The sequence below is a fragment of the Natator depressus genome, chromosome 15, assembly GCF_965152275.1.
Source record: "Natator depressus isolate rNatDep1 chromosome 15, rNatDep2.hap1, whole genome shotgun sequence".
NCBI lineage: Eukaryota > Metazoa > Chordata > Testudines > Cheloniidae > Natator > Natator depressus.
In genome coordinates this window covers 8947060-8969143 of record NC_134248.1, presented here as the reverse complement: position 1 = coordinate 8969143, position 22084 = coordinate 8947060, and the positions used below count along the sequence as shown (strand labels likewise).

The 22084-nt window shown below is 48.5% G+C and overlaps 1 protein-coding gene across 3 annotated transcripts in view; it reads left to right on the top strand.

Moving 5' to 3' along the window:
• KSR2 (kinase suppressor of ras 2) overlaps nucleotides 1-22084 on the top strand; it is a 281058-nt gene that overhangs the window by 232775 nt on the left and 26199 nt on the right. For 2 of the 3 annotated variants that reach the window (XM_074973249.1, XM_074973250.1), the window contains exons 16-17: nucleotides 3996-4092; nucleotides 13015-13148. In XM_074973249.1, coding sequence (XP_074829350.1) covers nucleotides 3996-4092; nucleotides 13015-13148 — 231 coding nt within the window. Of the gene's footprint in view, nucleotides 1-3995; nucleotides 4093-13014; nucleotides 13149-15339; nucleotides 15428-22084 lie in introns of those variants that run through there. The other variant, XM_074973251.1, reaches the window with a different exon arrangement.

Sequence of the window (22084 nt, the reverse complement as noted above, 5' to 3'; positions counted from 1 at the left end):
TTTGGGCCGGAGTAGACCAGGAGTGGCCACCAATCTGATTTGCAGGCACTGGGGGAGGATGCCTTGTTGCTTTCCCTCCATACGTCCCTCCAGCACCCAGCCTGCCTAGTTAGGCTGGACATGGAACTCTTGGCCTTTTTTTTAAATGCCTAAATGGGAGCTGGACTCTCTGAGATGTGGCCCTTAGTGCTGTGCCTAGGAATAGTGGGGTTATTCGTGCTTCTCCCTGGCTTGTGTCCTACTGGAAGGAGGCATGAGTTTTTCCTTTTCAGTCATCTTATTTTTCTTGGCGTCCATCGGGTCAGTGACATAAACCTGCTTGGCAAAGGCCAAGAAAGAGAAACCTTTCAATTTAAGAGCTTGTCTCATTAATTCCAACTGGAGTAATGTCCGAGCTGAATTGAATAACTTCTGAAGCCTCATTGGCCACGTGATTTGCAGAGGCTCTCTGGGACTGAATATGATTGCCGGGGTCCCTGGGGCAGATGAACTGCCCCATCGTTAGCCAGCTGACATGGTGGCCTGAGGATGTGGCCAGTGAAGTTCCCTTCACCCTATAGACCTTAACAGTCTTAGTCTTACAACTTCTTCGGCCCATTGTCACCTCACACAGTCTGTCCACTCAACCCCGCTGGACAACACAACCATCCTCTCAGTTCTTGAGATCCGTAGAGTGCAATGGATAGAGTACTGGACTGAGACTCTGGTGACCTGAGTTCTGTTCCTGGCTCCTGCCACAAACCTACTTTGTAACCTTGGTCACGTCACCTCTCTCTGCCCCTGCTCCCCTTCCCACCCTTTATCTTGCTTCTTTAGACCGTAAATTCTTCAGAGCAGGGACTGTCCCTACTATAGGTATGTACAGTGCCTAGCACAGTGAGCCCCTGATTCCAGGCTGAGACTTCCTGTCACTAATCATTTTTGACTCTGACCTCTGTCTAACCCCCCTCCTCAAGGCTCTGTCTAAATCTTAGCAATTCCTCCTCAACAGCATTCCAAAGGTTTGGGCTTTCTTGTCTACACACAATGCCAAACCCAACAGAGGCCCTTATCTCTGGCCTTGACTCCTGCACCCTCAGCCTCTCTGGCCTTGACTATTGCAACATCACCTCCTCTGCTGCTAAGGTCATCTTCCCAGCCCATCATTCTGACCCCATCACCTCCCGCTGCCCCACCATGCCAGATACAGGCTTCTTGCCCTTTTCCTATTGGCCTTTCCTCATTTAGTCCTACCCTACTCACTGACCTCTTTCAGATCCCTCCTTCAGGCTCAGTGGTATCAGGAAGCCTGAAGACCCCTGGCAGCTGATGACAGCTTGGCAGTGTCAAGCTAGGGCTACTGCCACTCGTCGGCTTCTTGGCCTCTGTAAAAGTATCTCCCTGCATGCCTCTAGCTAAATATTGTGCATGCTGCCGGTCCGTGAGAAACAAGGCTCCAGTCACGTTACTTGAGCACCCCATACCCCTTCATTGTGTCTGTTTACACCTTGTCTTAAACCACATTTATGAGCTCTTGGGGCAGGGATTGTGTTTTACTACATCTGTACCGCACCTATCTCAATGGGGCCTCAGCCTGCGTGGGTGCTATCATAATATAAATAAAAATGATGTGATGGGTGAGATTGCTGATTCACCTAGCTGACAGTCACTCATTGTATTAACCTGTGGCCATATCTACACTACGGGGCTTGTGTCGGCATAGTCACCTAGTATGTCCACAACAGATGCTGAAGGAAGGAAGAGTTCTGCCGGTGTAGGAACACCATCTATCCTGCAGGTTTGTCAGCATAGCTCTCACTAGGGGGTGTGATTTTTTTTTCGCACTCCTAGCTGACACATCTCTGCTGGTCCATGCTTTAATTGTAGACCAAAGCTATGAATTGCCACTTGTGTCCATGCCTCTAGAGACTGCCAGGAACATTTAATCAATAGAAATAGATTAAATTAATCATTGAATAGAATAGGAATGAAATGATCTTATAACTCAACCGGTTTGGAATAATAACGATAGTCATGATTAAATGGCCCCTCTATGCGAAAGCTCAACTGCCTTAGTAACAAGGGCTACTAGGCAACATGGCACCACGGTAGCCAGGGACAGGTTGCAGGAAAACCGAAATCTGCAACTTGCCCAACCACTGAACCTAGAAGAACGACGGCTCTCACCCATCAGATATGAATCCTGATTGACCTAGGGCAGTGGTTCTCAACCCATGGGCCGCGAGCTGCTTGTGGCCCAATCAGCACACAGCTTCAGCCCATGTGACGTCCTCAGGGCCATACAGGTAGTGTATATATTGTGAGGATGCGGCCCACATAACACAGAGAGCTGCATATGCGGCCCACAATGGTACATGGATTGAGAACCACTGACCTAGGGGCTCTCCAAGGTTCATCTGTAGAAGGAAGAAGGAAGTGCTTCAATTCTGAGTAATGGAGACTTGAGGCCTGGCGAACTTGACTCATTTTGTCAGTACTCTAGAGCTACTTTAGTTGGGCTGCCCCGCTGCTCACAAACATGGCGTCCAAGTTTCTACTCTCCATAGGGTGACCAGATGTTCCAATTTTATAGGGACAGTCCTGACTTTTGGGTCTTTTTCTTATATAGGCTCTTATTACCCCCCACCCCGTCCCGATTTTTCACATTTTCTGTCTGGTCACCCAAGCTCTCCACCCACTCTTTGGTGGTGGAGAATTGGCTAATAGCATTTGAGCACACGGGTGTGAATTGCACTGAGTGCTCTCTTTGGACCCATCTGTTCCCCTTTGACTGAGTGATCAGGAGAGTCAGGCGATCATTCTCTGTGAAGCTTTCACCCCTGACCTCTTCCCCACCCCATTAGCTGGACCCCAGAATCTCTCACTTTGCAGGGCTGGCAGGGGATCCAGGCCACTCAGTGCTCTTAAGTGATCCAGTAAGTGATATGGACTCACTTGTCCTGAGGTTTCATTCCACTCAGCCTGACCTTATCACACAAAGTGGTAAAGGCAAGTCTTGCACACTCTCCCGAAGATCGGTTCCCAACAGCCACACAGCTGCAAACATCATTTCCACTAAAGACGTGGTCTAGAAGTTTTTGAACATTGTCAGTATGAAGGAGGAGAAAGATGCTGAAGAAGAAAGGAAGAAGATGTGGTGGGTGGGATAAAGGAGTAATTAAAAGCCCAAACTTTTGTTTCATTAACTGTAACAAGATCAAATTAACATCTGTGATTCTTGAAGCCTATTTAAATAGAGATTTTTTTTTTCCCGGGTGCTCTATTATCCAGACACAGGTATTTAGTCTGTTCTTTCTCAAGTTGCCTGTAATGAGCGTAGGTGGGTATAGACGGGGAAAAAAAGCCCTCTTTCGTGGGAGGAAGTTGAGGCAGAGTCCACCCACATACTCCATTATGATATTCAAATGTCAATATATTTTTAATTAGTCTATATGCCCCCTTCCCCCTGCAGCTGCTGCTATCAACTGCCTTTGGTAATTAAGGCCCTGTAAATAGATTCTACTGTAACTGGTACAAGAAGGAAAATTGGAGGACATTGTAGAGTGTGCAGGCTTTTCTCTTTCCTCTTTTGGCTCCTCTTAGATTTATGAGAATTTTATCCTGCAGAGGACGCGGTGGAGAGGTCTGCCCAAAAGTCTGACGCTCTAAGCCCAGGAGCTTTCTGACAACTAGAAAATGGGAAACAAAATAAGAGAGAAGAAAGGGTTATCGGATACTGCTCAGGATCTATGTGGTGCTAGCAAAATATACTAGAGAGCTAAGATATCTCCCTCCCAGCATTTCAAAGTGGGGGAGAGAGCTCCAAGATTTATTCCAAAGTCCGTTGTCTTTGCTTTGGTATGAAGCCAAAATACTGTATCTATTTTTAGCCCCCTTTACAGGTTCTCTCTTTTTAATCTGTGTTTGGATTTAATGACGTTTCTTGTTTTTTTTTGTTTTTTTGTTTTTTTTTTAATATCAGCATGTCTATTTATCTCCCCCTCTTTTTCTTTCAGTTTGTGTAAAGGACGGACACTCTACTCGGTGGTGAGAGATGCAAAAATTGTCCTGGATGTCAACAAAACGAGGCAGATAGCTCAAGAGATTGTGAAGGTACGGTATACCACACGGGCATCCTAGTCTCACTGGGTGAAACTCCGCCACTGCGCGTAACTCGAGTTAGCAGACCCTGGGTTTGTTAACACAGGCTTGAATGTCCACTCTTATTTGTAACCCCGGGTTAGGAACTGCTGAACCCTGGTCTCAGCGTGGAGCTCCAATGTCTACGCTGCATTATGCAGGCCCGAGTCCAACCACCCATATCCCAGATTTTCTTGTGCCCTCCCAAAATGTGGCTGCACTAGCCCTTTGTTTATGGTGCAGTGTGGGGAAAACTTGACTGTCTACCAAACTTGACTGTCCAGAGGGCAAAGAAAGTCAGCCTGTGGAATTCTGGGATACTTTAGGTGGACTCCCAGAGCACAAGTCAGTGGGGCTATATCTACACTGCCAAGAAATAGGGCTAGAACTCTGGGTCCCAGGGTCCCAGGCTTGGATCCTCCACCCCCATGGGGTCCCGGGACTCTGGGTCCAAGCCCTGGGTTAGTGCAATTTGTGTGTAGATGGAAGGGGGGTTAGGCTTGAGCCTGAATTCAAGGGCTTACATTGCAGTGTAAACATACCCTTAGAGGCTGGGCAGGATGACCTTGGTCCCTTTTGGACTTAGTCTATGAAACTGAAGTCCTACTTAAGCCCTTAAAATGTGGCTTAAGTGGTGCCTAGGTCTTGTGCTGGCTGTCTGCATGGTGGTGATCTTCACCCGACTTGATCAAATTCATCCTCAGTTTGAAAGAGAACAAATTATAGGAGAAATACAAAATATCAACTACTTAAGTACTGTCAGCCAGTTCCTCAGCTAGGGTAAATCAACATCCAGTTGGAAGTTTGGATCTTACTGAAAAATTCTCCATTTTGGCTGTAATTGTTCATGATCGCTGTCCAGAGGGAACTTTTTTTTTTTTTTTTTTTTACATTCTTAAAATAAATGGAAAGTAAATCAGTGCCGCTACATTTGAGGTGTGTGGGCGTGTTCAAAAACTAGAATACAAATGGACTTCTCCTGCTAAACAGTGCTTGCACCTTTTGCTTTCACAGTGATAACTGAAAACTCAACTTTTGACATTTGAAACTTGGCCTATAGATAGTTCTCAGCGAGGAGCATGGTGGGGGGAAAATGTGTTGGAAACTAAAAGGTTATGTCTACACTGGACCTGGAAGGTATCGTTTCCTGCTTGAGTTGAAATCTGTCAGAGCTAATTGACAACAGTCCGTATCTTTAGCCAGCGCACGCCAAGGGACGTGCACTGAGAAGCGGAGCTGTAAAATCATGTGTGTGCGTGTCTCCGGATGGGAGAGCTTGGAGAGGTTGTTTTTTGTTTTTTGTTTTTTTTTAGAATGTGCTGCGTATGCTCTGTACAAAGCTTTCGGCCATGTGGAACTTTCTCTGGGTATGTCTGTGCCGGAGCTGGAGGGTATAAATTTCCGGCTCGGGTAGACCTACTGATCGAGCAGCATCCTAAGAATGGAAGTAAGACAGCGGGAGGGGCTAGCCACCCCAAATTTCATCCTGTCCAAGACCCTAGGTATGTCCTCAGGCATCGGGCCCCTCCCTTTGCTGTGGCTACACATCTTTGTTTATCATGCTGGCTGTATCACAACTAACACGAGTGTGTCTGTGCAAGCTGGAAATGCCACCTGCCAGCTCTGGTGCAGACGTACCCAGAGAAAGCTCGAAACGTTTGAAAGCTTCATACTGAGCATAAGCAGCAAACATTTTTAAAAAAATCCCTCTCAAAGCTCTCTCATCTGGAGAGATGCACACGCACATTTACAGCTGTACTTCTCAGTGGCTGTTCCTTGCCATGCACTGGCCAAAGATGCTTCCTGTTAGCCCTGCCAGGCACAGCACTTCCAGCAGGACACCAATGGCTGACTGGTGCCGATCTCCTTACCCATGTCTCCACGGAGCACTGGCATATGCAGATCTGGAGAGGGACAAACTTTAAAAACCAGGTTGAGGGATGCAGTTCAGAGCACCTGTGTGTTTCCCCCATCCTCTCATGCGTTACTTGCTAGATCTGCGCGGCAATTGTTTGACAAAAAAACATTTTTTGGTTGGAAAATGTGGATTCATCCAAACGAGAACAATTTGGGGGGAAGGGTGAGTTTCAGTAAATTTCGTGTCTTGAAAAATATTTGCAAATCAGTTTCCAAATTGTCAGTATATCCCAGTCTGACTTTTTTTTTTTTTTTTAAAACAAAAAAGTCCCATTGTTATGGTTAGATGACTTTTTGTTTAGAAATGTATGTTAACTTACAGGGGAGGGGGGGGTTAAGTTGTTGGGTTTTTTTAAATTTGAAATCTAAAGGAAATGTTTTGATTGACCTGATCTGAATTTATTTTATTTTTGGTTTGTGAAAATGTTTGTGATTTTTGGCTTTTTGTCCTGATTCGGGATGGGAAAATGTCTCAAAATCTCAACTTCTCACAGGGTGGGAAAACTGTTTCCTGCCCACCTGTGCCCCTGGCACCCTTCACACTTAAAGACACGTGTGTGGTACATGCAGACTTCCAGTGGTGGTTGTGGTTAGAGAGCTTGGCTTTTTCTTTTTAAAATAAACAAATCAACCAACCCTGGGAACTGAAATGCAGAAACTGCATTCATGCATCGCAGAGGCTGCTCAAGACAATCTGCCTCCCTAGGCAATACTTCAGTGTGCCGCCCCCTCCCACCTCCTAGAATAGATTTGCTGAATGCGGAGGGATGATGACTGTCTGTCTGGGGTGGGGGCATGGCAAGCCCTCTGATGGGTCTATGGTTATGGTAGAAGGGGCGGGGAGAGGGACATGCTAAGTGAAAGGTTGCAGTGCCACTCACTCAGGTTTGGCCCTGCTGTTGTCATGACAGAGGGGTGGCTGGGCCAAATCTATGTGAGCATGTTGCGATCTGGCACACTAAGTTACAGCGCCGCTCAGCGTTGTCCTTGCTGCCCCAGGGAGCTGCCTAGTTTGCCTACAGTTACAGCAGCCTCTGGTGCAGCGTGGAAGTTGCACAGTTAAAATCACAGTCAGGAAATGCTAAGGTTGTTTCCTCTCACTGTGCTGACTGGGCTGCATTGCATGTGTGTGGTATCTCTAGCCCTGTTTACTTTGTAGAACTTATAACCTTTTGAAACACTCAAATGCATGTCATAAAGCAACATCTAGACTCTGCCCAAGTCATGATAGGAGCTTCACTTTTCTCTCCCTGGTTCCGTATTTTCACTTGTGCCCTCTTAATGTTTTAATACCTAGTTTGGGTTTATTTAGGCCCAGATTCAGCAAAGCATTTAAGCACGTTCAGATCTTTAAGCATCTTCTTAAGCCTTATTGAAGTCAACGGGATTTAAGCAAGTGCTCACAGTTAAGCACTTTTGTTTGCCAGAAGCTGGGAATGGGCGACGGGATGGATCACTTCATGATTACCTGTTCTGTTCACTCCCTCTGAAGGACCTGGAATTGGCCACTGTCGGAAGACAGGATACTGGGCTAGAAGGATGCTTGGTCTGACCCAGTATGGCCGTTCTTACTAGGGTTGCCAGGCATCCAGTTTTCGAATGGAACGCCCAGTTGAAAAGGGACCCTGGCGGCTCCCTGCCTTCCCTAGCTCTGCGTGGCTCCTGGAATCAGCCGCCAGGTCCCTGATGCCCCATGGCACATGGCAGCCAGGGAGGCGCCACACGCTGCCTGTGCCCCAGTGCCGGCGAAGCAGCTCCCGTTGGCCTGGAATCGCAGCCAATAGGAGTTGCGGGGGCAGCGCCTGCAGACAGGGCAGCACACAGACCCGCCTGGCCACACCTCCGTATAGGAGCTGGAGGGGGGACATGCTGCTGCTTCCGGGAGCCACCTGAGGTAAGCGCCACCCGAAGCCTGCACCCCTCACCCCCTCCTGTGCCCCAACCCCCCGCCACAGCCCTGGTCCCCCTCCTGCCCTCTGAACCCCTTGGCCCCAGACCAGAGCACCCTCCTGCACCCCAAATGCCTCATCCTCTGCCCCACCCCAGAACCCACACCCCCAGCCGGAGCCCTCACCCGCTCCCGCACCCATGCCCCAGCCCGGAGCCACCTCCTGCACCCCAAATCCCTCTTCCCCAGCCCCACTCCAGAGCCCGAATCCCTAGCCAGAGCCCTCGCCCCCCTCCCAAATCCCAACCCACTGCTTCAACCTGGAGCCCCCCTCCCGCACCCTGAACTCCTCATTTCTGGCCGCACCCTGGAGCCCGCACCCCCAGCCAGAGCCCTCATCCCCTCCTGCACCTCAACCACCTGAGCCAGCCCGGTGAAAATGAGCGAGTGAGTGGGGGTGGGGGAGAATGAGCAACAGAGGGAGGGGGGATGGAGCAAGTGGGGGGCGCCTCGGAGAAGGAATGGGGCAGGGGCAGGGCAAGGGTGTTCGGTTTTGTGTGATTAGAAATTTGGCAGTCCTAGTTCTTATATTCTTAAGCATATCCTTAAGTGTTTTGCTTAATAAGTAGCAGAGTTTAACGGCTCAGTTTATCCGAGTTTCTTTGAAATGGCTCGGATTGTGCTTCTGAGGCCTAGTCTAAAACACAGGCCTCCCCATAACGCTTCCCCTTAGTTTTACACCTTAATGATTTGATTTGAAACCCTTTCAACGAAGAGGACAAGCAAAGAGTTAAGATGCAGCTGAAGTCGCTTTATGGAGCCAAGGAAGAATCTCCAAAGATTAAAGATAGGGACCAGATATGTGCAAAGCAAGAAAGAGCTACAGATGTTAACTCTTAGATCCCTAGTGTGCATCAGTGGATCTTTCTTTACTGTACTTAAGATCTGTGGACAGTCTCTGCTGCCATTCCATCAGGATATCCCCTTTCCTCCTTCCTTAGTGGGTTATTTCACTTTGGCACACAGGCCAGCGTTTTCAAATTTGGATGCCTGAGGTTAGGCGTCTGTGATATACCCAGCGTACAATCCGGACCAGTGGTGGGCAACCTGTGGCCCATCAGCGTAATCTGATTGCGGGCCGCGAGACATTTTGCTGACATTGACTGTCCGCAGGTCCTGTCCGCCACTGTCCCGCAGATCTCCATTGGACGAGAACAGAGATCTGCAGCCACTGGGAGCTCCGGGGGGCTGTGCCTGCGGACGGTCAATGTCAGTAAAATGTCTTGCGGCCTATAATCAGATTACCCTGATGGGCCGCATGTGGCCCGCAGGCCGCAGGTTGCCCACCGCTGATCCAGATTAATGAGTAGCTGTGTCACCCCTGCCCTCTAACCTTGGGTGCCCTTTACAATGCCTTGCTTCTGAAGTCTCCAGTCTGGACTGCTCACGAACAGCCTTCAGCGTGCAAATCACTCTCAGCTATGTCTGTGTGCGTGCTGCAGCCAGCCAGCCCTTTGCTCTTACCAGCCTTGGTTATACTGCAGGGTGACCTCAACACACTCCCAGCCTTAGTTTCCCCCCCAGAAATGTATGTCCTGTAGTGCCCAGCCCACTCCTGGACAATAGATGTTTATATAAAGTCTGTCATTTTCATCAATAGAGATCACACACACACACACACACACACACACACACACACCTTGTTACCACAAATGGAATTTCCCAGAAACTTCAATTTAAACACACTGGATTAGATAAAACAATAAAACAAGTTTATTAACCACAAAGAGAGAGATTTTCAGTGAGTACAAGTAATGAGGCATAAAAGTCAGAAACGGTTACAAGAAAAATAAAGATGAAACACACCTGGTGCCTATCTTAACAAACTATTTTAAACTCAACTTAGTTTTCTTGCCACATGCTTTCAGCAGTCACACTGACCGAACTTTGTAGGTCAGGACCCCTTCTCCAGTTCAATGGCTGCTTCCTTTGTCCCTTCTGGTGCAGTGAATCGATGGGTAGAGATGGAGAAAGGAGGGTCCATTGGGGTGTTTGTCCCTCCTTTTTATAGTGTCCGTCCCCCTCTTGGAAAACATTTCCTGCTGAGGTTCAGGAGACTGAGTCTATAGGGAAGGATGTTCCTTGCTGCTTTTCTCTTACCTGTTTGAGCAGCCTTTTGTTTCCCTTCCTGCTCAATGACTTTGTTTACTGCTTAAACTCCGTTTGGAACATGTGTTAAGAACACCATACAGCAGAATCTTATAACTTCACATACAGTGTTGCCACACACATTTTATTCGGACAATAATGATCAGCAAATTATGAGTTTTCAAGTGATACATCCAAAGGCATACTTTGTTCAGAGATTTTTACAATAGTGTGTAGGGTGTGGACACAGGAGTGCCCTAAACGCCCAGGCCTGATTTTCAGAGGCCGACCATCCACAGCTCCCATTGCAAGTGAGGGGCCAACACTCCCCCTGTCCTTAAATTATAGCTGCCTCTGTGCATATGTTCTTGGCATCCAGGCCAAACTGTGTAGTGGTCAGCCACTGCAGGGGGGACACCATGCTGTATCACCAAACCTTTCACACTTGGCATGTTGTTCAGTGCAGCCTTTGCTGTGCCTCTGCATTGCACCAAGGCTTTCCTCTCCCAGCCAGCCTAGAAAAGGCTCAGTGTAGCCTGGACCGAGGGAGGAGAGGTGGCTCGGAGTAAGACCAGACTGGGATCCCTGACTGTCCTGTATCGGTCACAGTAATTGGACGACTCTATCCTTTTAGTCGCCTTACTTGTTTGAAGATCCTTTAAGCTTATTGGATTATTGGGTGCAAGGGTTCCTGTTGTAATGTGATCCTAGCCAACCTTGGGTTAATTGGTTTAAAAAGCTGAGCCAGCAGGGGGAGCTGACTTTGCACATACACAGGAAGCCTGAGGCAATTAATGTAGTACTTAGCAAAGGATGCTTTTATCATTATTGATGCAAAGGCTGCGGGGTGGGGTGGGGGGGCTGTTGGAATCTGGTGTGGGACCTGGGATGACAGATGTAGGGGAGAGGTAGAGAATTTGGGCTGGGCGGCAAAGATGCTGTTTGCTAGCCCGCCCACCTTTAGAGAAGTATCCGAGGCAATACGTTGGATAAATTCCTTCCTCCTAAACTGCAGCCCCGGACTGATCCAAAGCAAACAAATCATGAAGAGCCAAGTCCTCCCCTCAGATACACACATGCACAACTCCCAGGGCGGTTTGAGTGTGCGTCGGAGAGGGGAGTTTGGCTCCCCAGTGCAGGTTCCTGTCCTTGGGTTTGGGAAGTATCTGAAATAGCACGTTCCCTGTGTGTAATACAATAATGCTCTGGTTGAACAGGGCTCCTCTGAAGTTTTACGTATGCAGCATCGGTGCTGTTCCTACAGGAAACTTTTAGCCAAAACCAAGGCTATAAATAACAATGCTTTGCAAAGCCACCTCTTCCTTTCATTGAGAACCGCTGCCTCTTTCATAAACAGATGGGTGGCACAAAGGAACAGGAAGAGAATGACCCTTGCTCAGGCACACCCAGTGACTAAGCACTGACTTACCATAGGATGTTTGCTGTTGTCCACACACCACCCCAGGCTAGCTGTGGCCAAGCCCAATTTCAAAGCCTTTTGCCCAAACATCACCCTTTTTTGGGTACGGCACAAAACCCTGAGTCTGGACATCTTGCCCAGCAGCTGAGTCAGAGAGGGCAGCTGCCTTCACAGTGCTTCAGTATAATCCTTACAAGTCCCAGTCCCTGGGCCCTGACTCAGATTTTGCTGACTTCGGTCGAAGTTTGGCTGAAAATATCCCTGGGGGATTTGGTCTATAATGAACATTCATAGGTGGTGATTGCTTGCTTAAGGTAACTAACTTCTACTGCATGGGCCATTTGGAAGCTGATTGTCACTATAACATAATAGGTAGGGATGTGTGCGTGTGTGTGAGTGTGAGTGAGCTTGCATGCCTGCAGCGCCTAGCGCAGTGATCTTGGTTGGGAGCCACTGAGCGCTACTGCAATAAAAACAAATTAATTTCTTTTCTTACCCTTAGTTTTTTGGATTGCAAGAAAGTGAAAGCTATTTGTTATGCTGTTGTTTTTTTCTGCATAATGAATTAATCCGGCTGATGAAGTTGGAAGCAGCTTAGCAGACAGGCATAAAATGATAACAATGGCTCTCTTCTTTGGCGGCATCCAGCCAAGAATCTCAGTACACTTTGTAAACATTAATTGATTCTCACAGCAGCCCTGCGAATTCCTGGCTTATCCTAGTCATCCCCATTTTACAGATGTGGAAACTGAGGCCGAGAGACTCCAAGTGACAAGCCTAAGGTCAGACAGCGAGTCCTGTGCAGCACAGGGAATAGTCATTCCCTTGCATGCCTGGACATCTTGTGACTACCTAAGCTTCTCCTGGGGCAAGGCAGTTCCACACTGCCCTTACACGGGCAATGGCTAGTGGTCATGACTTAGCAGATAGTAACTAGTGAAGCTGCCCCTCTGCATGGCTGCAGGCTCCCTGGTGCAGCAGCACCGTGTGGGAAGAATTGTTTCATTCCGTGTCCCCTAGGGCAGAGCTCTGCTGGGGGGTTCACGCTCCCACTGATTCGAGCTTTAGGGTGCAGGAGTGGGCTGTGGAGGGCTGAGTGGATCCGGGCTCCTGAAATCTTAGTTGCACCCTGCTCATGCTTGCACTAGAGCATAACGGCCCTACGCACCCTGCTGTGTGCTGCCCCGGGGCTGTGTGCAGGGCAGGAGCCAAGGCCGAGGGGTGAAATGATGTCATGTGGTTTTCTCTTTCAGCTGAAATTCTGTTTTGCAAGCAAAAGGGGCGATACAAATGTGTGTGCTCCCACCCCTCCTGGACCCCTCGCTTGGACCGGCTCCGCTGCCTGGAAGTGAAGGAGCACTCACGTCTGAAATCCCTTCGCCCTCCATGTGTTTGGTCCATGTAGAGATGGTACTGGAAGCCATCCATAACCATGCTGCATGCTGGCACGAGCTGGTGTTCTCCTCGGGGATTCCAGTTGTTTGTGCGTCCCTTCCAGTTCCTTCTCTCTCCTCTCTTGCAGGGAATGGGGTACCTGCACGCGAAGGGGATCCTTCACAAAGACCTCAAGTCTAAAAACATTTTCTATGACAACGGGAAGGTGGTGATCACGGACTTTGGGCTCTTCAGAATATCGGGTGTTCTGCAAGCAGGCAGGTAGGCTATAGCTGAAGCCTCTGGGGTGCTGGGTATGCTGCTGTGGGTGTTAGTCCTCCATGTCGTTTGTCTCCAGTAACCTTCCTTTCTCTGCTAATACTGTCCTTCTCTCATCCCCCAACCCTGACCATCTCTAACGGGATAGGCCCAAGGAGGGGCCACGGACCCACACAGGAGTCAGCCATGGAGAAGTGGGTTTGTGGCTCTCTAGACTTGCTTTGGCCTGGGGGAGCTGTGGGGCTGGCTCAGAGAATTACCCTCCTCTTCCTTGTGTCCCCTTTCCCCCTGCAGGGTCACAGTTTGGTTTCTGGGAACCAGAGTGCAGAGTGTTGCCAGCTTACCAAGAATGGCCTTTTGAGTCGGTGCCTCCAGCCTGTTACCAGGGGAGTGGTGGAGGGAAGGGCAAGGCAAACCACTCCCTGGATGGATTGATGCAGTGGCAGCTTAAAACTCCCAGCACTCCCAGTCACCCTTCAGAGGGGATGATTTTGATGCAGAATTTTTCCTGGGGCAGAAGCCATTGTGACTCGCTCTGACCTGCTTTTTCTTTCGGTAGTGATGTACTAACAGGAGGAGTGGGCCTCTTCATCCCTGAGCATAGGCTGAGCTGGCTGTTGCTGTTGCATTGGGATAGTGAGCAAAATCTTGCTTTGATGAGCGCCGTATGACGTATTTGTAGTTAAACCCCAAAGCAGGTGGGCGCTCGCTCAGAATTCAGGTCTAGATACCAACACAGATTGCAACCCAGAGCTCATAGGTCTGTGGACTGCACGTGGGCCCAGTTTTGAGCAAACAGTCCAGTTTATAGCTTCGGTTCGCAACTGTGTGAAATGGGCTTCCCTGTGATTTTGGTGCTGTGCCGGAGGGCATTTCTTAGGGCCATCGTGTCACCTGTTGATGTGATGATAACGCCTAGCATCTTTAAAGCCTGTTAATCAACCAATCCTCACAACTAGAACTGGGGGACATTCTTTGGACAAATAATTTAGTTGCCAAGAAATGCAGTTTTCGGTCAAATTCGCTGAATAATTTTAGCCACAAACATTTTTGGAGGGGGGGGGGGGGAAGGAGGAGCTAGATTCACAAGGGACTTTGGCTCGTCACCATTCACAAGATAGGAGGTATTTGGTGTGGTGCCCCCCAACTCCTACCCCTTATAACTTTAGCCCAGTGACACTCACTTGGAAGGTGGACACCTGGGTTCAGGTCCCTGCTGTCCTGAGTGTCCCACACACTGAGCTGAAGGTTATTCGGGTGCCAACACCTCCTCCTCCTTTGCTTTCATGAAAAAGGTTAAAAATGCTTAACGTTTTGTTCAACCCAAAACTACATTTTTTCCAAATTTTGGATTCAACAAAAATTCCCCCAAAATCTCATTTACACCCAAAAAGAACCTTCATTTTTTTAAAAACTGCCAGTGAACCAAAAATCAATGATTTGCACAGCCCCCTTGTTGGGTATGTATTTTTCTCCCCATTTCACTATGGGGCTATTGAGGCAGAGAAGCTATGACTTCTCCATGGCTGTACAATGAGTCAGGGGCGGGAGCTGGGATTGGGGAATGTCCTCACTCAATCCTCAGCTCAGTTCCACTAGCCCGTGGAAGGTATCCTGCCTCACCCAGCCAGTAATCCATGTGCTGCAGTGATTTACCTGTTCTGTCCCACAGCTATGGTTCCTACATGGAATCAAGTGATCACAGCCCTCCTTTGTGTTCCTTTCTTAGCCAGAGCCTTGGGAAATGTGGCACTAATTCTGCAGCAGGAAAATTTTTGCATGCTGTCTGTGGCTGCACTGGGTACATTTCAGTCTGGATCGGCCATGTCATAGAACCGAGGCGGTGCGTCTCTGGGTTTGGAATGATTTCGGGCTGCCTCCAGGAGAAGGGTTTAGTCTCCTTGCTTTGGCAGTTGGATTGCTTTGCTGGTTTTAAGACTGAGAACCATGAGTTGTAGTAGAGCAACTGGAATTCTGGACCAGAATGTTGGGGCGGGGGGGATCCCTCGGTGGCTTCAATGTCACTTTCAGAAGAGGACAACTCATGTTACAGTGGACAGGTGTTCATCCATTATAGCTCCCAGAGGTAACTGTTCTCTGCACTCCCCCCCTTAGCATTGTGTTCCCCAGAGAAGTGGCTTCGACTATTTTATTTATGCACCTCATGTGCAGCTCTTGTGGTCTGTCCCTGCAGATGATCTCTTCTCTGATGAGAAGCACCCGTCCAAACAGGACTGCAGTGCTGCAGCAGCTGGTTCCCTTCACCTAGGCCACAGGAGCATAGAACAAAGTCACTTCCAAATTCTTCCTCCCCTGATCTCTTGGTCCTCTATCGATGATCAGCTCTAGACCAGTCTATGCTGCCATCAGTGAAGATGAGAACAGCTGAAGGCAAACTCCACTTTAAGTGCCTCCTATTTTAGATTTAACTTGTTGTATTTTTAAAAAATTCTTCCTATATTAAAAAAAAATAAAACCCTCCGTATTTTAGAGATTTGTTGCGGTTAATTATTGCTTTATTGCAAAGCCGCCTGTGAGATAAACTGCAGATTTTAATCTTTTTTTAATTATAGTGTGTCAAAGTCAGAGGATTAAAGAGAGAGATAATGAGCCACCTATCTCTATCCCCCACCCCTCTTGCCAGCGTCAAGTTAAGTGGTTAACTGTGTGATGAGCGTTTTTCTTACCACTTGCATGATTAGATCATTGCCAATTTTTAGCACAAACTTTTTTCCCAAAGCTTTAAAAGTCCTAGGAGTATAGCTGGTTTGGCACTTTCCACACTGTATCTGCAAATGTGATACACTGGCAAATGGTGTTTCATGTCCCACTTTAGTGGCTGGGCCACTGGAAGATAATAACTTACTACAGCTACCTGCTAATGAGTTTAGGCAGAAGTGGTGGTGATCTGTGTCCTCAGACCAAAGATTCCAAGTTCAAACCCCACTATGATTACAAGGGGTGATTACAGAACTGATCCTCCACACATTGGCTTGTTCTGATTGATGCTTTGTCTTATTCTTTTTAGATAGTTCCTGACCTCAAAGCAGTCCATCCCTTAGACAGTCACACTACGTGTTCTTCCATCCCTTTCCTGGGTGGCTGATGCCTTAGACCAATGTTTCCCAAACTTGGGATGCCACTTGTTCAGGGTAAGCCCCCTGGCGGGCCGGGCTGGTTTGTTTACCTGCCGTGTCCGCAGGTTCGGCTGATCGCGGCTCCCACTGGCTGCGGTTCGCCGCTGCAGGCCAATGGGGGCTGCGGGAAGTGGCGCGGGCCCAGGGACATACCGGACTGTGTATGTTACAACAGTGCCCAGAGTTAGGGTGACAACCAGTGTGTACACCTCGTCCTGGGATCTGGAGGAACCACACACAAACACAAACTGAGGATGTTTGACCCTATTGGCGGTGTCCGGACAACACGTGAAGAAGTTCATCTTGCACTGATAGATGAACCCAGGACCATTCTAGTTAAATGTGGGTGTGAGGGTCTTGTTGCATGTTTACACAGTGTCTTTCTTCCCAAAGGCTGTCCCATAAGCTGTACCTGCCTGTCCAGGTGGGGATGCAGCTAAGCAATGCCAAGCAGTGAGACGGAGTGGAGGGAAGGTTCAGCCAGGACAACAGAACAAACCCGCTTTTATGCACCCTTGGATTTTTAAATCCATGCAGAGCAGGACAGGGCCTTCACTTCTAAAGGTATCAGCTGAAACACCTACATGCAATATACTCAGTGCATCCTCCTGGGAGAAGGAGAGGCTGAGCCAGCTCTCCCAAGATCCCAAGCGTCCTGTTTTCGTTAGGGCTGGGTGACTTAATACCAGAAGACTGGACAACGTAGCCTCCAAGGATGGGTCAGATCTTCAGAGCAGATCCTATGGACATGCAATACTTCTTTATTCCTCTGCAGCCCTTCCACAAAACAAGGGACTAATATCCCAAACGGTTTGAATTCCATGCCCTTTCTGAAGGCGCAGGGTGACAAACCTCTCTGCCTTCCAGGTCTTACCTGGACATTGGTCCTGAAGATGTGGCCACCTGCACACGCCCTGAGGTGGTACTAGGATAGCCTAACCGGTTCCCTGGGGCAAATGGGTTTGATCTCACAACCACGTCAGTACTGTGCTGTGACTCAATGTGGGCGTATCTCAAGTGTGTGCGACGGGGCTTTGCAAACATCTGTGCCAGCGCAGCCCACCCCCACTCCCTGCATGACTCAGGCATGCCAGTGGGCTTCGGCACCTGGCTCTTGCTGCTGTTTGACTGCCCTATTGTATTTGCCTTTAGCGGGCTCTGTTAATGCACCTATCAACGTGCATCTTCCCGTTTATTTGTTGTTGTTTGTTTGTTTTTCTTCTGCAGAGTAAATTGCAGGTTTCATCTGCCGAGGGTGTTTTGATAGAGCCGAAAGGAGCAGGGAATGCTAATGAACTGTGGTATGAGAGGGTCCTTCCAGTTGGTGTTCAGTGACTTCATGAAAAGAGCCTTGCCTGACTTCTCTGTTCCCCACCCTGCAGTTGTTGTTTGCATTGTGGTTGTACCTAAGGGCTCCAGGGAGGGACTGGGGGCATTTTGACCTGCGGAAACACTTGTTTAAAAGACAGTCTCTGTCCCAAAGAGTTTACAGTCTAGGTTATTACAAGTGCACAGCAGGTGGACAAACAAACAGGACTGGAAATGGAGGATAAGCTCAGCTCTGTGGGGAGGGACAGTCGTCATTTCCTATAAATTTGTACAGTGCCTGGCACAGCTGGGTCCCAGCTTGGTAGGTCTCCACACACTGCCACAATATAAATGTTAAATAAGAATAGCAGGGAGACCGTGAGCTTTGTGCTACATAACTGCATAAGATGGCAAGGTCCGTGCCCCAGAGGGCTTTCAATATAATTCAGGCACCAGGTCTTTCCTCGCATGCACCACTAACATGCAGCCCGTAGGTTGGTTCTGAATTAATTCTCTATTCTTGAAGGTACGAAAAACATCCGATTACATAGATCTACAGTCACCAGACCCTGCCATTTTCTAAACTGGAAAGGGGTGTGATGATCTGATTTCACTTTGAATCACGGCCTCAGCCAGATTCATCCTACATGTATGCAGCAGACTTTTCTGCCTTCCTGAGCGAATTTTTCCACTCATTGCAGTGTCCCTCCACTTTAATAACAACAATACAGGCCCTGCTTTTTGGGTGGTCTTGGAGGTTTGCTGTGGTCCCAATGCAGTTGCCTGAGCTGGGAAAGGAGCAGAGACCAGACCCTACAAGTGAATTTTTTTTTTAAATTGCTTTTTTTAGGGATTCTATTGGCAGGTGAGTATGCTCTCCCTGCCAGTTCTGGGGTGGCCTCTAACATTCCATTCCTTTCCCAAAACGTTCGAGAAAACTCACCAGGAATTCTCAAGAGCCAGCAGGTTTGCACCTCTAACGTTGCAGTGTGATGGGGCATTCACCTCCTGAGCACCTCCTCTTGGCTGGCTGTGGTGCTGCAATCTCCCCTCCCCCATCCGCTCCTGGTGCCCCTTGTAGGTTGTTGACCTTGCTTGGTAGGTCTTCAGTGGCTCAGCCCACCAGCCAAGTCACACAGTCAAATGGTGTATTTAGGTCCAAAATAACACAAAACAAAAGTCTTCCAATCCCAGGCTCAAGCTGGACTCAGCCCTGCCTCCCTGAGGGGGCCTTCTGTCTTCTGCCTCTCCTTGGCTCCTTTCAATCCCGCCCTTTGCTCAGGCTTGTAAAGGAAACTTGTCCCCTTTCTCGGCACTGAGGTCACTTTGCCAGTGGCCGATGGGAGAACCTGGGCTCACCCACTACTCCTGGTCCAAACTCAGGGATCCTATAAACAGCAGCTGCGTACTGCCTTCTCCAGTTAACTGCTGCTGTTCCCTCGGCCTTTTCCCACGTAGCTCCTTTCTCTTCACCCTTCTCTTAGGGCTGAAGTCCTCAGATCCTCTTCCTCCTCACTGAATGCCAGTGCCACCAGAATCCATCTTCTGGTTCTCATGTGAGCTCCTGTGGCCAGCAAGGAGCACCCAGCCTGGCTCCTCTGGCCCCAGCCAGGAACTGACCTGCTCAGGCCCTGCAGTTCCTTTTATCTGAGCCTGCTGGGCTCGGATTGGCTGCTTCCATGAAGCCTCTCTAGGCAGGCCTGGAAGACCCACCTTCACTGCTCCTTTCCTGGGGTGGGGTGTGATAAGTCTGTGGGACCTCCAGAGGGGGGCCTCGAAGAACCAGGTACTGCCCGTCACATGCAGGCATCAGTATTTGCTGTATAATTTCCCTTTTACAGAGTCACAATGAACCAGATGAAGCCCCTCATCTTACAATGGGTCCCACCAAGGAAGAAGGGTGTGCCCATACAGAGACCACTGCAGGCTGGGGACCCAAGTCTGCCAGCAAGTTGTATTTGCACAATACCTCATGCACTACACACTAACACAATAAATTGACTTTTCAATGGATTCCATCACACATTGGTGTATACGGGAGTGAGGTAGCTGATGCCCTGGCCAAAATTGGAAGATGGGAAACTCAGGTTGGAATGACAGTGGTTGAAGATATTGATGCCCTAGCAAGGGAAATATTAGCTGAAATTAATGGTCAAAAGATGAAAGATCCTCTGATTGATACCGAAACATCTAGGAAGATAACATCTACAGTTATGAGATTGCAGCTGGGTCACATTGCCGGAATGAAAATCAATAGAGATGGGATCAAAATATATCCACTGTGCAAGACGTGTCAGGAGCAGGCTCTAATGCCTACTCAGCTTTTTGAATGCAGTATTGTAAGGAAAGAGAAGTTTTTTGGATTGAACACCTTGGATCGATCCCTTACAAAGGAGCCTGGACAAGTCGCCAAATTCATTCTCAAACTTCATGGCCTGATCTGATGATTGCGGGACAAGACAACAATAACATCACCTAGTGCACTGGTACAGACCATGCATAAAGTGCACGTGAAAATCACTGAGGTTTTGTCTTCACGAGGGGGGAAAAAAAGGTGTGTTTTTTCTCACCTCTTGGTAACTGACGCAAGGTAAAATCCTAGTGAAGAGGCAATTTGTAGTTTTCATATGTGTTACAGCAGGATGAGGTGTAAGGGCTGTGGGGGAGCCTTGGGTTTACCTACATGTGCTAAAATGTGTGAAAACAACAAACTGCCGGGTCTTCACAAGGATTTTACCCCATTAGTTACCACCTGTTAGCTACCTTGAGGAAAGAACGCACCTTTGTTCAGTGAAAACTCACCCTGAGTTGGCAGGAGTATGCGGCATAATGCATTTGCAATCTAGGTATGTGCAAAAGTGCATTTGCCTGTCTGAGGAATAGGCTTTATGTGATCATTAAAATCTGCCCTGGAGAGATTTACCTTAAGACTTGGCTCAAGAGAGAGTTTTATTTGTTTTATTTTTCTTTAAATATGTGGTTGCACTCAGTAGACCTCTTCTGTGATTAGGAATGCGGGGAGTGGATTTTGCAAAATGTGGAGAGCTCTCCTGCTCTCACTTTTAATGTGAAATAAATAAAACTTGTGTTTAAATCACTAGATTTTGCAAGGCTTTAAGTCAATAACACGTGTTCATTTTAGTCTAGGGGGCCAGGTTATTTGCAAAGCCAGGAACAACTTATGTCGGGAAGCCCAAAACTGCATCAAATTTGCCCAGTTTCGGCTTTCAGTACAATCTCCGAGCCCAGCCCAGTTCATTGGAAGGCTCGTAAGCCCTGAAACCCCAGACTCAAACGCACCTGCATATCAGGGAAGTTTGGAGGTGGATCTGTAACAGAACTTCCCAGCTGAATCCCATCCTAATAATGGGCCAAAGTGAAACCCTGGCACCCCAGAATATCGCTGAACTGGATGGCTTGAGCCCACTGGTACTTTCAGGCAGACCTCCGCTGATCCATGGTTTTGTGTCAAAACTATGGGAATCTCCTGGATTCAACTGAGCTTTGTTTGGAGCTTTTGGACTGACGAGCAGAGGTGGGGACCACATGGGTTAAAACCAAAGGAATGGCTCAAACCTGGGAGCTGCAGAACCCGTTTAGGAAACCACTACACTGTATTTGCATTTGTATTTGCAAGGCTTTGCTTTTCAGAGCCCTGTGGGCGCACACACTGACTGTTACTTGTGCTTGTCTCTCTCCCCCTCACCCACCGTTAGAGAAGTGCTGTGAGCACAGACTTCAGTAGCGCGGGGTATCTTTGTGCCTTTTAATTGACCTCGGTGCTTAGTAGCAACTTGTAATTAAGAGCCGCACATGAGGGCCAGCAAAGAATCTCAGAGCCTGCTGGTGGGAGCTGAAAGCTTCCCTTCTGTACCAGAGCGCTCTCACCTCTGACTCCTGGAGCATGGAGGCCTCTGAGCAGTGCTGGTGCTACTGGTTCCCAAGGCACACTCCCCCCAGCCGAGACGAAGAGGCGCTGTCAGGTTTCTAGAGTGATGGCAGAGACTTAATAAGCGTTGGGAGCTGCTTGTGCTGTTGTGAACTCCTAGTTACGTCCCTTCACGCAGTGGGCCGGGAGGGTTGTGTTTCTAATTGACTTACCTCTTGATTGTTTTTCTCACTCCCTGCCTCGGAGCAGTTTGGGGGAAAACAGGGTGGAGAGTTTGCATCTGATTTGTGATCTTGCTCACGGCAGTGTAAACTTGTTGATTTCAGCGGCGTTTCTTCCGTTGTCCAGTGGTGGGACTGGGCTCCGAATCAGACCATGTGCTATAAACACGCACGTGCTGTCTCGTGACAATGGTACATTTTTGTGGTGAAGGGGAATTTTTCAAAACAAATGACCGGATTTGATCATGTCTCACAAATGGAGGCAGGCAGATAAAGACTGGGAAGAAATAGGAAAGGGGAAAAGCAAACCTACCCAGGGGCATGTGTGTTTGTCTGCATGCTCTGTATACACAGCCACACAAAACTGTGTTACCCTCTTAGGTA